The sequence below is a fragment of the Ips typographus genome, linkage group LG2 (assembly GCF_016097725.1).
Source record: "Ips typographus isolate SLU linkage group LG2, UJ_Ityp_2.0, whole genome shotgun sequence".
Lineage (NCBI taxonomy): Eukaryota > Metazoa > Arthropoda > Insecta > Coleoptera > Curculionidae > Ips > Ips typographus.
In genome coordinates this window covers 6,834,149-6,851,520 of record NC_138423.1, presented here as the reverse complement: position 1 = coordinate 6,851,520, position 17,372 = coordinate 6,834,149, and the positions used below count along the sequence as shown (strand labels likewise).

General features: G+C 34.6%; 2 protein-coding genes across 13 annotated transcripts in view; one reads left to right on the top strand and one right to left on the bottom strand.

The window, feature by feature from the left end:
* LOC145725031 (SRR1-like protein) overlaps positions 1-17,372 on the bottom strand; it is a 253,363-nt gene that overhangs the window by 151,246 nt on the left and 84,745 nt on the right. The window lies entirely within an intron of this gene.
* Positions 1-17,372, top strand: part of LOC145723978 (protein vav-like) — a 52,434-nt gene that overhangs the window by 11,917 nt on the left and 23,145 nt on the right. For 11 of the 12 annotated variants that reach the window (XM_081972032.1, XM_081972030.1, XM_081972025.1 and 8 more), the window contains exons 6-12: positions 5,352-5,513; positions 5,570-5,770; positions 5,822-5,941; positions 5,993-6,147; positions 9,368-9,494; positions 9,555-9,754; positions 13,245-13,445. In XM_081972032.1, the coding sequence (XP_081828158.1) occupies positions 5,352-5,513; positions 5,570-5,770; positions 5,822-5,941; positions 5,993-6,147; positions 9,368-9,494; positions 9,555-9,754; positions 13,245-13,445 (1,166 nt within the window). Of the gene's footprint in view, positions 1-5,113; positions 5,229-5,351; positions 5,514-5,569; positions 5,771-5,821; positions 5,942-5,992; positions 6,148-9,367; positions 9,495-9,554; positions 9,755-13,244; positions 13,446-17,372 lie in introns of all 12 variants that reach the window. The other variant, XM_081972033.1, reaches the window with a different exon arrangement.

The window sequence follows — 17,372 nt, the reverse complement described above, 5'->3', positions numbered from 1 at the left end:
TATTAATCTTAAGTGGTTTGTCTAACTTACGGCTTTCTTTGAAATAGTTTGCTACTTTAACCATGTGATCAGTTGCTCCAGAATCCAAGTACCATTTAACATTCCCTAGAGCAGCTTCTCCACTGGTCACCATGCATGCAGAGGTCAGAAATGCAAAACCATCCTCCTCTTCTTGATCCTGGTCAGCTCTGTCCGCATTGTGACCTTGTCGAGAACCCCCATTGTTGTTTTTCCAGCAGTTTAACCTTTTATGTCCAGCCTTCCCAACAGTTATAACAGTTGAATTTAAAGTGTTGTCTCTGACCCATATTTTGACCATTCCCTTCAGTCCAACTATGCCCTCTCTTCATATAATTTCCATGAGGTTTTCCTGATCCCTTTCCACGAGTATTAAAAGCTGAACTTGAATTTGTATTCACATTCTCTTGACTTCCTGATCCAACAATTTCCCTTTAACAAACTCTAATGTGAGTTTGTTTGGTTCTAGAGTTTCAAGAGCAGTAACAAGTGGATCATCATATTTAGACAACAAAAGATGGCAAACAATGTCTGTTTCTGCTAATTTGGCACCCACTGACTTCAATTCACGAATAGTCTCTCAAACTTTACAAAATGAGTTTCCAACAAGTCACCTTGAGATAGTTTCATTAATAATAGCTTTTTCCTAAAAAATAATTGATTTGCGCTGAAACACAGCTTCCAAAGCCTTCCACATTCCATAAGCAGTTTTCTTGTCCTGGACATATTCCAAATGGGAATTGCCAATGCACTGTATTAATATGGCCTTGCACTTCTTATTCTGTCTCTGGAATTCTTCATTTGGATTCATTTCCTCATTTTCTATGCATTTCTTGACATCATTACTGTCTATAACATTACTGTCTTACTGTAAATAACACGCGTATTTGTAACACTTTGTATATACTTTTATATGTCGATTGACAGCCAATGAAATGAGCTTTCCATTGACGTACAAAAGTCGGTTGGTTAGTGGTACCGTTTGGCCACTAGAGGGCGTCAACTTTGACCATTTTTTTTTGGTGTATTCTTTTGTTTAATATTCAAAAACCCACTTAATTGCAGTATTTTTGCTAAAATTTTATACGTCAGTGGAATGAGCTTTCTAAACATTTCCCAACTTGAGTTGATAGGTTGGCCGCCAGATGAGCGTCAAAGTTGACTATTTTTTTATGATTTTTTTTGGTGCATCATTTTGTTCAATCTTGAATAACTAGCTTATTTGCAAGACTCTGTGGAAACTTTTATATGCCAAAGGATAGCCAATGAAATAAGCTTTCCATTGACGTATAAAAGTTAATGGATTAGTGGTAGCATTTTGCCGCTAGAGAGCAAAATTCAAAATTTTTTATGAAATTACCAAACTTTATGGATTTTATTTATGTTTAAATTTGTATGGTGGAAAAATAGAAAAAAGTCCTCCAGTAATGCCCATTAATTCCTAAAGTTTGTACACCATAATGTCCCAGCGGTTTACCCCTCGGCAAGAACGACCAGTAGAAAAAACAGGTTGTTGTCTAAAGATAACCAAATTATCTTCATCCGCTTTTAACTTGAGTCCATTTAACTATAGCAAATGTATTTATTTGTTCACTATAAAAAATCACATTTCTTAACATATCGATTAAACATACAGGGTGATTTACAAATCCGATGTATTAGCACCGCATCCGGAGATGTCGGAAAAAGACAAAATTTATTATTTTACTACTCATTGTAAAGTCTGGGGATCTGGATCCAGTGATCTAGCAGGCCTCACAACTGGTTCACTTCGTCCAATAAAAACACAACTTTATGGTTGATGTTGTTAAGCAGGATTTGGGAGCAAAATAAAATAAATTAGCATTTCTTGCAGAACTGTTAACAGCTGTTTTAGAGAGTTTGTTGATGTTCTGAATCTTATTAAAAATATAATTCATCATTCTGAACCATTATTAGATACTTTTTGCCCAGTTAAATCAAGCGATTTATTAGTTGATATTACAAAACGTTGTAGGTGAATTAACGAAAATATGTTTTACATAAGAATTTATATTATTTTTCTTGTGTCAAAAGTATGGTTTTTTATTCAAAAATTTAAACCTACGATCATCATCATCATATAGCAGCTTGTCTCGTCCACTGCTGGACATAAGCCTCTCTTAACATAAACCATTTTGCTCGGTCTTGGACGCGTAGGTGGTTTAGCTTTTCTTCATTCACGTTTATGCCCTTATTGTCTAATTCAATCTTATTATACATATATTCTATCAGAGTCGTGAAGAGTTTGGGGGAAATTGTATCGCCTTGTCGGACACCCTTTTCGATCTTGAACCGATCTGTTTCTGCATGTATTTTTACGTTTGCTGCTCATATAGGTATGTGTCGTAGTATGGAAATGTAACGGTGGTCTATACGACAGTCTGCGAGAGCTTTAAACAATTCATGGTGATTTATGGAGTCGAAACCTACGATACCATTGCTGTAATCAGTTTGTTTGACCAACACTGACCAACCTCATCAATTTGTATTTTTTGAAGATGTACTACATTCAATAGTTTTTATTTAATTAATTTTAGGGGCATCACATTGTTAGATATATCAAAAGATTCTCGATTCAGTTTTCAATGTTTAATTTTTCAAACCCAAAATGGTTAGTTAATTTATTTGTATTTTATTTTTTATGTGTTCTCACTCTAGTTGTAGATGGATGAAAAAAACCAGTGCCATGCACAAGAACTTACAAGAGAGCGATACCGCACTGATCTGATCTAGACAAATTTTAGGTTTAAAACTACAGGAACTGTAGGGGTATTAGAGAAGTAAAGTATTTTTTTTTTTAATGTAAACTGGAACACCCTTTACAGAACTTGCTTTATTTATGATTGGGTGGGGTCACGTTTTCTGTCAGTTTTCATCTAAATATGTTTGTTTCTTCCCGATCAATTTTATTACTTTATCTGCTCCGTGAACCTAGTAGACCAGAAATTCGCTTTTATGTCAAATATCAAAAATTATCAATCTCTAGTATTATTTCTACATCTACAGGGTTGCCCAGTTTTAAATGTCAATAATTTACCATCGTTTAGCCTATCAAAAAATAAGTTGGCATGCATTATGTCATTTTCCTGAAGAACGCTTCGTAAGAAAGACACACAGACTTGTGAGGGTCCAAATTTGCACTGAGTAGTCTAAAAAGTTGTTATTTACTACTGGAAATAGTTTTAAAATTCGTTTCTTCAGACTACAATCCGTTGTAGAGTGTCTGAAACTTGATTTCAAGCACTAAAAACAGTCCGGAAATCAAGACAACTATTGTTGCGCATAAAACTAATTTTTTACTACTAAAAATAGTTTAAAAGTTGACTTTTAAAGCTAGAAATGACTTTACTAAGACTAAAGAGAGTACAAAAGTCTATTTTCAGGACTTTAATTGGTGTACAACTAAATTTTCTGGATTAAAACAAGTCTAAAATTCAATTAAACACTGGTAGCAGTCCAAATTCAATTTTTGGACTAATTCAATTCTAAAAATTAGTGTTCGGTGTTATATTAGTGTTCGGTGTTATATATAGCATTTAGTGCCAACATTTTGTACTTTCATCTCTGAAGAGTCTGAAACTTATATTTTACTATGATAAATAGTTTAAAATTCGTTTTTTCAGACTGCAATCCGTTGTCGAGTGTCTGCAACTTGGTTTCAAGCACTAAAAACAGTCTGGAAATCAAGACAACGATTGTTGCGCATAAAACTCATTTTTTACTACTAAAAATAGTCTAAAAGTTTACTTTTTAGGCTAGAAATGACTTTACTACGACTAAAGAGAGTACAAAAGTCTATTTTCAGGACTTTAATTGGTGTACAACTAAATTTTCTGGATTAAAACAAGTCTAAAATTCAATTAAACACTGGTAGCAGTCCAAATTCAATTTTTGGACTAATTCAATTCTAAAAATTAGTGTTTGAGGTTAATATCGTAGCACTTAGTGCCAACATTTTGTACTTTCATCTCTGAAGAGTCTGAAACTTATATTTTACTATGATAAATAGTTTTAAATTCGATTTTTCAGTCTTAAAGCACTAAAAACAGTCCGAATTTCTTAGAAATGCCCCATTTTTCTTGCACCACTGAGTGTAGAAGTCAATTACAAGTATAGAAGCGTAAAATTACATTTTCAAGACTATGGACAGTGTACGAACTGGACTTTCAGACCTGATAAATCAAAAACTTTGTGAAGATTCTGAAAAGCCTTAAAACTCGATTTTTCAGGCTGAAAACAGCCTTAAAACTCTTAAAAGCACTAAAAACAGTCTAGGTTTTTATGAAAAGCTCGAGTTCTTAACAATAAAGTGTCTAGAAGTCAATTTATAAGCGACAAAGCTTGAAATGGCATTTTTAAGCTTATAGAAAATGTAAAAATTGTCTTTTAAGTCTGATATGTCAAAAACTTGGTGAAGATAGTCTTGAAACTTGATTATCCAATCTGGAAGCAGTTTTAAAGCCCTAAAAATAGTCCAGTTCTAAGAAAATGAAAAGGAAATTTAGTCTTCAAGTTAATTTTCATGATTCTAATGTCAATATCCTGTATTTAACACTATTTTCAAACTAAAATATTGAAATGTGACTTCAAATGCAAATTTTAAGCTTCTGATGTCACTTTTCATTGATTCATAGTCACTTTTTGGTGTCCAAGTCAATTTTCAATGTTTAAATGAGTGAATTTGTAGGCAAAAATTCTAGCCAAAGTAGTTTCTCATGTCTACAAGTCAATTTTCAATACTAAAGGTTTTCAACTTACCTAAAAACTAGGACGACTGACTACAAAGACCTTTTAAGCCTCTCTACCGTTTCCAAAGCAATTTTTAAGTTGGGTTGGGTTGGTTTTGGGTCTTTGAACGTAATAACTCAATTATCTAGTAAAACAAGTTTCAAATCAGAATTTGAAACTTTGTTTTTTCCTCAGGGAAGGACTGTATTTTCCTTAGGAATACAGTATTTTAATTACCATTTAGTTCCCATTACAAAACCATCAATCAATGTTTACTTTGTGTTTTAATTAGTTTCCAGCGCTTTCTCTACTTATTAATTTTGCATGCTTTATTTTGTTTTGGCAGCCAACCTGATCCGCCACGCCACGTAGATTTAAGACATGCATTTGTTGACACTGAAATCGGATTAACATCCGAGGAAATTTATCAGGATTTGCTTCTAGCGCGGACAGCTGTTGAGGTATAGCTTACGTTATTTATTTCAAATCATTCAGGATTCAATTCAATTCAATTTCAAAGCGACAACTTATTGAGTATTTTAGTTTACAGTTCATCCATTTGGTTATTGAATCTATAATTTTAGCAAACTCAACCTCAAGAAAAACGGGATTTCGTTATAAAAGAACTGTTGGATACGGAGAAAAACTATGTAGACGTTTTGAATAAGCTGAAAACCAATTTCATGATACCATTGAAAAATCATATGAAGCCAGATGAACACTCCCTTGTTTTTTATAAAATCAAGGTAAGTCTTAATTTCTATTAGTAGAATATAAACCAGACTGATTGGTTTTCTTGTAGGAATTATACGAAGTTCATTCATCCTTTCTTATTGAACTGACTAAAATTAGGACCAATCCAAACGTTAAACTCAGTCAAGTGTTTCAGCAATTTAAGGAAAAATTCTTAATTTACGGCAGTTACTGTGCCAACTTAACCAAAGCTACTACTTTATTACAAGAAATGTGCGATCAAGACGATTCGTTTAATCAGGCTGTTATTGTAAGTTTAACGGTTATTTTTCGTTATTTTAGTGACATTGTTACTTTTCAGAGATACGAAAAAGAAGTGAATAACGGTAGATTTAAGTTAAGGGACGTGCTTTCCGTGCCAATGCAACGAATATTAAAATACCATTTACTACTAGCTAAACTAATTGAAACCACAGAAGAAGTGAGTATAATTTAGGTAGTGATACGGAATCAATAACTAAAATTTTCATAGAACCATGATGAGTATTCGGATTTAAAACGGGCGTGGGAAGCAATGCTGGATGTTGCTGGATACATAAATGAGGCTCATCGGGACGTGGAACATTTAAATGTGATACATAATCTACAGGAAAATATTGTGGAGTGGGAACATGAGCCGGATGTAAAGTAAGTCACATTCAAGTCTAAATATTTCATATAACTGCGCACGGAAAATATCCATACCACTTCTAAATGTCCGAAATGCGTCAGCCAAATTGAATAAACAAAAATTGGGTTTGAAAGGGCGTTGTTCTACAATCAGGACGGTTATTCAATTTGCCTCAAAATGATTTCTTCATAGATACAGCGTGAGCCAAATTGGTGATGCATGTATGGTTAATTTGTTTATCTTAGAGAAATTTATGACAAACTCCTACCCGGTTTCCAAATTTAATAGAATTATTTTTTCCCGTTTTCTAAAAAAAAAATAAGAAAGTATAAGGGAATTTTGTAATTTACCAGAGAGCTTTTTTAAATAATTTCATTTGATCTTTTCTGAATAACAGTGTTATTGTTTATTAAAAACTTGTTTTCTCAACTTTTCTTTTTTCTTAACTTTGCGGTGAGCAAATTTTATGATTTTTGTTTACTATCAGGAAATTCTTCAAGGTTTACTTAAAAAAAAAACAGGAAAACTCAATTTTTCCACTTAATAGTATTAATCAATACACATTTGAAAGGGAAATTGTAGTGATAGGCGTAAATTTACCGTGACTTTTTGGAGGCTAGTTTAGCTAGGCAGTCACGTGACCACTGTCAAAATAACTGTCATGAATCTCAGAAACACGTTTTGTATCGAATACTGCACGAAAACTTTTCGACACCTTGATTTTTGCTACTTTTTAGCACAGTTTGATAATCAAGGACAAAATTGCTTGTCAAATCCACTTGGAGTCAGGAAATAACTGTTTGAAGCACATTTTTTAAATCCTTATTAAATTTTGTATCCAATAACATGAAGAAACACAACAACATTTGGTACAGTCGGTGAGAAAAGCGGTATCAAAATTGAAACTGCCAGAAACACAGTTTGATAGGACAGTCAGGGACAAAATCGTCTTTAAAACCCACTTAGAGTGAGAAAATGAGTATTTTAAGTACATTTTTAGAATCCTCATTAAATTTCCTATACAATAACCTGAAAAACACTACAAAATTTGGTACAGTCAGTGAGAAAAGTGGTATCAAGTTTGAACTGTCAGAAACATAGTTTGATAGGACAGTGAGGGACAAAATCGTCTTTAGAACCCACTTGGAGTGAGAAAATGACTATTTTACGTACATTTTTGGAATCCTCATTAAATTTCCAATTCGATAACTTGGAAAAACACTACAAAATTGGGTAAAGTCAGGGAGAAAAACGGTGTCAATATATGAACTGCCAGAAAAACAGTTTGAAAAGACAGTCAGGGACAAAAAAAACCCTGTTAAACTCACTTGGAGTGAGAAAATGACTATTTTAAGTACATTTTTGGAATCCTCATTAAATTTCCTATCCAATAACCTGAAAAACACTACAAAATTGGGTAAAGTCAGGGAGAAAAACGGTGTCAATGAATGAACTGCCAGGAAAACAGTTTGAAAAGACAGTCAGGGACAAAAAAGGCCTGTTAAACACACTTGGAGTGAGAAAATGACTGTTTTAAGTATATTTTTGGAATCCTCATTAAATTTCCTATCAAATAACCTGTAAAACCCTACAAAATTTGGTACAGTCAGGGAGAAAAGCAGTGTCAAAGTTTGAACTACCAGCACAGTTTGACAGGACAGTCAGGGACAAAATCGTCTTTAAAACCCACTTGGAGTGAGAAAATGACTATTTTAAGTACATTTTTGGAATCCTCATTAAATTTCCTATCCAATAACCTGAAAAACACTACAAAATTGGGTAAAGTCAGGGAGAAAAACGGTGTCAATGAATGAACTGCCAGGAAAACAGTTTGAAAAGACAGTCAGGGACAAAAAAGGCCTGTTAAACACACTTGGAGTGAGAAAATGACTGTTTTAAGTATATTTTTGGAATCCTCATTAAATTTCCTATCCAATAACCTGAAAAACACTACAAAATTGGGTAAAGTCAGGGAGAAAAACGGTGTCAATGAATGAACTGCCAGGAAAACAGTTTGAAAAGACAGTCAGGGACAAAAAAGGCCTGTTAAACACACTTGGAGTGAGAAAATGACTGTTTTAAGTATATTTTTGGAATCCTCATTAAATTTCCTATCAAATAACCTGTAAAACCCTACAAAATTTGGTACAGTCAGGGAGAAAAGCAGTGTCAAAGTTTGAACTACCAGCACAGTTTGACAGGACAGTCAGGGACAAAATCGTCTTTAAAACCCACTTGGAGTGAGAAAATGACTATTTTAAGTACATTTTTGGAATCCTCATTAAATTTCCTATCCAATAACCTGAAAAACACTACAAAATTGGGTAAAGTCAGGGAGACAAACGGTGTCAATGTATGAACTGCCAGGAAAATAGTTTGAAAAGACAGTCAGGGACAAAAAAGCCTTGTTAAACACACTTGGAGTGAGAAAATCACTGTTTTAAGCACATTTTTGGAATCATCATTAAATTTCCTATCCAATAACCTGAAAAACCCTACAAAATTTGGTACAGTCAGGGAGAATAGCAGTGTCAAAATTTTAACCTGCCAGAAGCACAGTTTGAAAGGACAGTCAGGGACAAAATCGTCTTTAAAACCCACTTGGAGTGAGAAAATGACTATTTTAAGTACATTTTTGGAATCCTCATTAAATTTCCTATCCAATAACCTGAAAAACACTACAAAATTGGGTAAAGTCAGTGAGAAAAACAGTGTCAATGTATGAACTGCCAGAAAAACAGCTTGAAAGCACAGTCAGCGACAAAAATGTGTGTAAAACCCACTTGGAGTGAGAAAAATTAGTATTTTAAGCACATTTTTGGAATCTTTATTAAATTTTCTAATATTTTTATTTCTCAATAACCTAGTCATTGAGAAAAGCGGTGTCAAATTTTGAACTGCCAGAAACACAGTTTGAAAAAAAAGTCAGGGACAAAAAAGGCTTATAAAACCCACTTGAAGTGAGAAAATGACTGTTTTAAGCACATTTTTGGAATTGTCATTAAATTTCCTATCCAAAAAAACACTAAAAAATTTGGTACAGTCAGTGAGAAAAGCGGTGTCAAAATATGAACTGTCATAAACACAGTTATTTGTAATTTACCATAAACTTACTGGTAAAGTAAAATATTTACTTAAATATTTACTTTACCCGTATTTCACCGATCATAATCATGTTGATTCTATTTTATAGTGTTACTGTTCTATTGTCTTGTTAATTCGAATTCACAATTTTAGGCTCTCTAATTATGGCAAACTAATTAAAGATGCTGAATTGAGAATAAAAGCTCACGACGACCAAAAGACTAGAAACAGATATGTGTTCATTTTTGACAAATGCATCTTGATTTGTAAGCAATTACGGGTAAGTTATCCCGATTTAATTTTATTTATCTTGTGAACGAGTTGTTTTTTTCTTCTTCAGAATAATCAATTTGCCTACCGGGATCTACTTAACATAATGGAGTACCGTCTGGACAAATCGCACCGAGCCGTTTTAAACAGTCAAGCGCGTTGGCCGTACAATTTTCTACTAGTTAGGATTGACCAGCAAATGGCCTACACGGTTTACGTTCGAACCGTCGAGGTTAAAGATCAAATTATGAAAGCTATCGCGGATGCGCAGTGAGTATAAAGCCTAGTTTATAAAATAAAATTTAATTTTGGTAATATTAGTACTGAGAATAGAATCAATTCTTATGACTAGAGTCCGGATTAAAAAGCACTAAAATCGTGGGAAAAAAAACGCTTAAGGGCGTCAACACGTTGTTTTGACCGGATATTTGTCAATATTCTGGAATGAATTGCAGCTAATTGAATAAACATTTCTACAAATTTTAAAAACTGACTGATTCAGGGAATATAGATGTAGTTAATGTGTAAAGTAAGTTTGCATTTAGGGTTTTTTAGAAAGAAAATTATTATCCATAAAAAATAGGAAAATTTCGATTAAGTTGGCGTAATAATTTGAAGATGTTAAAGTAGTAATATCTAACTATTATTGACAAGAGTTATCCTTCGTCTATGCATCTAAAAAAAGTTGGCGTAAATATATTTATTAATAGATCGGTGATTCTTTCCAGATAATTCCTTTGCAAAACGTTCTTAAAACCTATATTACCTATATGCCCTTCTTTCTTTAACTTCACATGGTTTTTGACAGTTTTGATACATAGTACAAATGATACAGCCACAGTCTGCCGAATAAACAGCCTTAAGAAGCAAAATCATTTTCCTCAAAAAATCTGTAAGCACAAAACTCTTTCAGAGATACATTTTTTGAGTTCTAGACTACTTTTTTCTTTTCTAGCTTCTAGACTGTTATGAAACTGCTTTAGAAGAATTTTCGAGTTTCTGTACTGTTTTAAACCCTTTTTAGACTACTTTAGAAGCATTTGGACAGTTTAAAGACGATGAAGGTTCTCTGGACTGCTTTTAAGGCATTTGAAACCTTGTAGACTGTTCTAGAAACCTTTGGAAACTTTTAGACTGTCTTGAAATGTTTTGAGAGCTTCTAGAATGTTCTAAAAGGTTTGGGAAGGCTTTCGACTGCTTTAGAAGCATTTTGTAGTTTCTGTGATATTTTGAAATCTTTTTAGACTACTCTAGGAGCATTTGGAAGGTTTCTGGAGAGTTTAAACAGCATTGAATTTTTTGGACTGCTTTTAAAGCATTTGAAAACTTTTGGAAGCTTTTAGACTGCTTTAGAAGCATACAGAAGCTTTTAGACTACCTTAAAATTTTTTGAGAGCTTCTAGACTGGCTGAAGATCATTTAGAAGCCTTTAGACTGTTCTAAAAGCTTTTGAGAACTTTAAGACCGTTTTGGGAGGCTTTCGACTACTTGGGAAGCATTTTGGAGTTTCCTTAGTGTTTTAAAACATTTAAGGAGCATTTGAAAGGTTTTTGGACAGTTTAAAGAGCATATTGAAGGTTCTGGAATGCTTTAGAGGCATTTGAAAATTCTTAGACGGTTCTAGATGCTTTAAACTGTTTTGAAATCTTTTGGGAGCTTCTAGACTAGTTGAAGAGCATTTGAAATTTTTTAGACTGTTGTAAAAGTTTTTGGAAGCTTTTAGACTGTTTTGAAAAGCTTCTGACTGCTTTAAAAGCATTTTGGAATTTCTGTAGTGTTTTAAAATCTTCTTAGAATACTTTAGGAGCATTGAAGGTTCTGAACTGCTTTTAAGATATTTGAAACCTTGTAGACGGTTCTAGAAACCTTTGGAAGCTTTTAAACTGCTCTAAAACGCATACGGAAACTTTTAGACCGTCTTGAAATGTTTTGAGAGCTTCTAGAAGGTTCTAAACGCTTTTGGAAGGCTTTCGATTGCTTTAGAAGCAATTTGGAGTTTCTGTAGTATTTTGAAATCTTTTTAGACTACTCTAGGAGCATTTGGAAGGTTTCTGGAGTGTCTAAACAGCATTGAATTTTTTGAATTGAATTTTTGGACTGCTTTTAAAGCATTTGAAAACTTATCGAAGCTTTTAAACTGCTTTAGAGGCATACGGAAACTTTCAGACTGCCTTGAAATTTTTTGAGAGCTTCTAGACTAGCTGAAGATCATTTGGAAATCTTTAGACTTTTCTAAAAGCTTTTGGAAACTTTTAGACCGTTTTGGAAGGCTTTTGACTACTTGGGAAGCATTTTGGAGTTCCCGTAGTGTTTTAAAACATTTTTAAACTACTTGAGGAGCATTTGAAAGGTTTTTGGACAGTTTAAAGAGCATATTGAAAGTTCTGGAATGCTTTAGAGGCATTTGAAGATTCTTAGACGGTTCTAGAATTTATTGGAAGCGTTAAACTGTTTTGAAATTTTTTGGGAGCTTCTAGACTAGTTGAAGAGCATTTGGAATTTGTTAGACTGTTCTAAAAGTTTTTGGAAGCTTCTAGACTGTTTTTAAAAGCTTCCGATTGCTTTAGAAGCATTTTGCAGTTTCTGTAGTGTTTTGAATCTTTTTGAGACTACTTTAGGAGCATTGAAGTTTCCGGACTGCTTTTAAGGCATTTGAAACCTTGTAGACGGTTCTAGAAAGTTTTGGAAGCTGTTGAACTGCTCTACAAGCATATGGAAGCTTTTAGACTGTCTTGAAATCTTTTGAGAGCTTCTAGATAAGTTGAAAATGCTTTTAGACTGTTTTGTAAGGCATTTTATAGCTTCTATAGTGTTTTGGAGTGTTTTTTGCATTTTTTAGACTTCTTCAGGAGCATTTGGACATTTTTTGGTCAGTTTAAATTTGTAAATTGATATTACTAATTTTGCAACAGATAATTGGTATGTTTTGGTTGTTCAGAAGCCTTCAATATCTCAATTCAGCGAAAGTCATTATTACCACTTAGGGCCCAATGACCCACTGTGCGACTTTACAGAACCAATAAGATTACGTCAAAACTTCTGCGTTTTTTTGTCAAAGCAGTTATTTTACACATATAACCACTTGCCCCTAATATTAATAAACTATTTATTCTAACTTATTTTAAAAACTTGAAAAGTTTGTTTTGTCAAAAACTAGTTAAACCGTACAAAAAATAGCAGCAAATAAGTACAAAAAAATCTGTCAAATGACGTGTTTTTGCATAAATCGTTCACATATTAGATGTCAGAGGTTGGTTGCTTTTATTGTTTACAAAAAGCAAAATTTCTAGAAATCCGGACTCTACTTATGACAGAAAGAGTTAATAAACAAAAAATTAATTTAATTTTAATACTAGTAATAATGGAATTTACTTAAAATTCAAAATTTCTTATGGCTAATACTAAAGTTAAATCTGTTTACGTTTCTCGCATTTGCGGTAGACAACCCCCAGTATTGACAGATGAATATTATCACAAAAATGATAGGTTCCACCTGATTTTACTTTCTTTTTCGTTTCATAAATAAATTATGAAATAATAATAATTAATAATTAATAATAATAAATAATAATTAATCATAAATTTATCATTTATAAATACCTTCCATCTTTACAGTTAGAAGTTAAAAGGAGAAGGTTTTAGTTAAAACTAATATTATTACTAATACTAATACTAAAATTAAATTTTGTTTTATCCACCAGGCTTAACTTGGCACTGTTTGTATTAATTTGACGACTAATAAACAAATATCCATTCGCAGGGACAATATTCAGCCAAAATCACTGTCTTATACGAATCATAACTTTGAGCTTCACACGTTCGCTACGCCGGTGCAATGCGCGTATTGTTGCAAGTATCTCAAAGGACTAATTTTCCAAGGGTACCTGTGCCACAAATGTAATTGCGCGGTAGACAAAGCTTGTATACAGTTCAGTGGCAAGTGTGGCGTCCCATCTATAAGGTAAGTTTTTGATCTAATTTTGTTTTAATGTGTTTGATTTTGTTTTCTTATCAAGTTTTCATAAGGAACGAAGTTGTATATGGTGCGACAAAATTTACCCACCCCAAAAAATTTAAGTTTATTTTATGAAAACTCTTTATAAAAACATGTAAAATGTTTTATAAAAAACATCATCGAATAGGAACATAACTTTGCGCAATAATTCAAATGGAATTTGAGTAATTTCTTCGCAAATGTTTGCCTTTAAAGCTTCTATCGTCTGTGGGCGATTAATGTAGAGTTTACTTTTCTCTTCAGGCACTTTCAAGTGATCTTTAAGTTGTCTCCGCTATCTTAAAACGACTTTTGCCAACTGCAAATGGCTCATACAACTTTCAAGTGTCTTCAGGCATCTTCAAGTAACCTTTCAGTGATCTCTGCCACTGCAAATGGCTTCTGCAACTTTCAAGTGGCTTCAGGTACTTTCAAGTGGTTTTTTAATTGTCTCTGCCACCTCCAAGCGGCTTTTGCCAACTGCAAATGGCTTCTGCAACTTTCAAGTGGCTTCAGGTACTTTCAAGTGACCTTTTAGTTGTCTCTGCCATCTTCAAACGACTTTTGCCAACTGCAAATGGCTCATACAACTTTCAACTTCTTCAGGCATCTTCAAGTAACCTTTCAGTGATCTCTGCCACTGCAACTTTCTAGTGGCTTCAGGTACTTTCAAGTGGTTTTTTAATTGTCTCTGTCACCTCCAAGCGGCTTTTGCCAATTGCAAATGGCTTCTGCAATTTTCAAGTGGCTTCAGGTACTTTCAAGTGACCTTTTAGTTGTCTCTACCATCTTCAAACGACTTTTGCCAACTACAAATAGCTCGTGTAACTTTCAAGTGTCTTCAGGCATCTTCAAGCGACCTTTCAGTGGTCTCTGCCCCTTCAAATGGCTTCTGCAACTTTCAAGTGGCTTCACGTACTTTCAAGTGGCTTTTTAATTGTCTCTGCCACCTCCAAGCGGCTTTTGCCAACTGCAAATGGCTTCTGCAACTTTCAAGTGGCTTCAGGTACTTTCAAGTGACCTTTTAGTTGTCTCTACCATCTTCAAACGACTTTTGCCAACTACAAATAGCTCGTGTAACTTTCAAGTGTCTTCAGGCATCTTCAAGCGACCTTTCAGTGGTCTCTGCCCCTTCAAATGGCTTCTGCAACTTTCAAGTGGCTTCAGGTACTTTCAAGTGGCTTTTTAATTGTCTCTGCCACCTCAAAGCGGCTTTTGCCAACTGCAAATGGCTTCTGCAACTTTCAAGTGGCTTCAGGTACTTTTAAGTGACCTTTTTGTTGTCTCTACCATCTTCAAACGACTTTTGCCAACTACAAATAGCTCGTGTAACTTTCAAGTGTCTTCAGGCATCTTTAAGCAACCTTTCAGTGGTCTCTGCCCCTTCAAATGGCTTCTGCAACTTTCAAGTGGCTTCAGGTACTTTCAAGTGACCTTTTAGTTGTCTCTACCATCTTCAAACGACTTTTGCCAACTACAAATAGCTCGTGTAACTTTCAAGTGTCTTCAGGTATCTTCAAGTAATCTTTCAATGATCTCTGCCACTGCACATGGCTTCTTCAACTTTCAAGTGGCTTCAGGTACTTTCAAGTGACTTTTTAATTGTCTCTGCCACCTTCAAGAGTGGCTTCTGCCACTTTTCTAGCGGCAAATGGCTTTTGAAACTTTCAAGTGGCTTAAGGCACTTACAAGTGACTTTTCAGTTGTCTCTGCCACCTTCAAACGACTTTTGCCAACTGGAAATGACTTCTGGCACTTGTTGTTGTTGTTACTGGGTTTTTTTTGGTACTACCAGCTAGGGGTATTTTACCAACTCGTTACGAGAGAGGCTCAGATAGTCGGGCTAGAGCCCCTGAGCCCCAGATAGCTACAAAAAGATCTGAGCAAAAGATATAGTCATTCCTTGTGGAAACTATAACCGTCACTGTCACATCCACGTGGTCGTTTCCTAGGTTTTCACCCTTTCCGCCTCTTGGAAGTGCACCGCACAAGACAATTGCCCGTAGACTTTTAGGAATCGACGTTTTCACTTAGAGGTCCCACCATCTCCACTCGTCCGGCTGCGGAATTCGGTCGTTAACTTCAAATTTCCCTGAACACCGTTTCAAGAAACGTGGTTTCTTAGTAGCAAAAAATGGCACTCACGAAACTGACCTGCGGTACGTTCCAAGTTGAAAACCGAACTGCTTCTTCTGGCACTTTCACGTGAACTTTCAGTGGTCTCTGCCACCTTCTAGACACTTTTGCCAACTACAAATACTTTCTGCAATATTCAAGTGGCTTTAGGCACTTTCAAGTCACCTTTCAGTTGTCTCTGTCATCTTCAAACGACTTTTGCCAACTGCAAATAGCTCATGCAATTTTCAAGTGTCTTCAGGCATCTTTAAGTGATGTTTCTGTGGTTTCTGCCACTGCAAGTGGCTCTTCTTCAAGTGGCTTCACTACGTAGTACCTACTTTCAAGTGACTTTTTAATTGTCTCTGCCACCTCTAAGCGGCTTTTGATAACTGCAAATGGATTCTGCAACTTTCAAGTGTCTTCAAGCATTTTCAAGTGACTTTTCCGTGGTCTTTGCCACTTTCATGAGTGGCTTCTGAAACTTTCAAGTAACTTAAGGCACTTTCAAGTGAACTTTCAGTGGTCTCTGCCACCTTCAAGTATGCCCATAAGAAAAAATCTGGTGTTGTCAAATCAGGGAAATTTCAATCTCATCTTTTTATATCAGCTTGGCAGGAAAAACGTCTCTAAGATGAGCGACCGTTTCACTAGCTGTATGACATGTAGCGCCATCCTGCTGAAACCAGAAGTTTTGTAAGTCAAGTTCTTCCAACTGTGGTTGCAGAAATTCACGTATTATTGTTCTCCATATCGTTCTCCATTAACAGTAACTGCATTGCCCCTGGCATCTTCAAAAAAGAAAAATCCAATGATTCAACCACGATCTTTCGATCAAACTGCACTTTCTCTTGAATAAGGCGCTGATTTTCTATTCCCCAAAACCGATTATTTTGATTGTTTATCACGATTTGTACGTATTGCAAACGTCTTTGAATATCAATTGGCTGTAGTCTGAATACTGTTTGAATTGAACGTTTTTGGTTCTGCGCGAACATCAGTCCGAACAAGCTCAATATTCTCCAGGTCTTCCAGTATCCCTTACTGTGTCACTTTCCAAAAATGCGTTTGCTAAATGTCGAATTGTTTGTCCGTGTCGAGCTCTACGATTGCCGGAATGCGCTCTCCTAAAAGCGCGTTGAGTTAAAATTATTGAAGAAAAGTTTTGAAAATACAATTTGGCAATTTCTGCGCGTTGTTGAGCCGAACAACGCTCCATATCAAAATTCTCTATCAGAGACACTGCTGACAAGAAAATGACAAAATTTTAGCAATATATTCCATAGGTAGGTATATTTTGCCTCACCTTTTATTTCCAGAAAAATAATTTCAATTATTATATAAAAAACAAATTTTTTACTCCGTAATTTTTGCTTGAAAATATTCTGCAGTTTAGGATTCGGTTTTGATAAAAAAATAACATTTTTCATAAAAAATTGATTTTAAGTGTTGTGAACGTTTGTTTTCCATACGGGGCATCCACAATATAGTTTTGGAATATGCTGTCATGGAGTATTGTTGTATTTTTCTTTTCATCTTTTTAAAATCCCCGTTAGGGGGCCTATTAATAATTGTACACTGAAATGTTTATTTCTCCATCTTGCAATTTGTCGTATATATTGAATTTGAGTAAGTTTTTTCCTCTTCAAACTTATTCAAGAATTGGGGATAGGAAAGGTTAAACTCTACAGAGAGAACCTTACCAACAGTATATTTGGAGTTTAATTACGTCCGTTGGCACTACTTTAGACGCCAAACTGTATTCTTACGTGTCAAAAC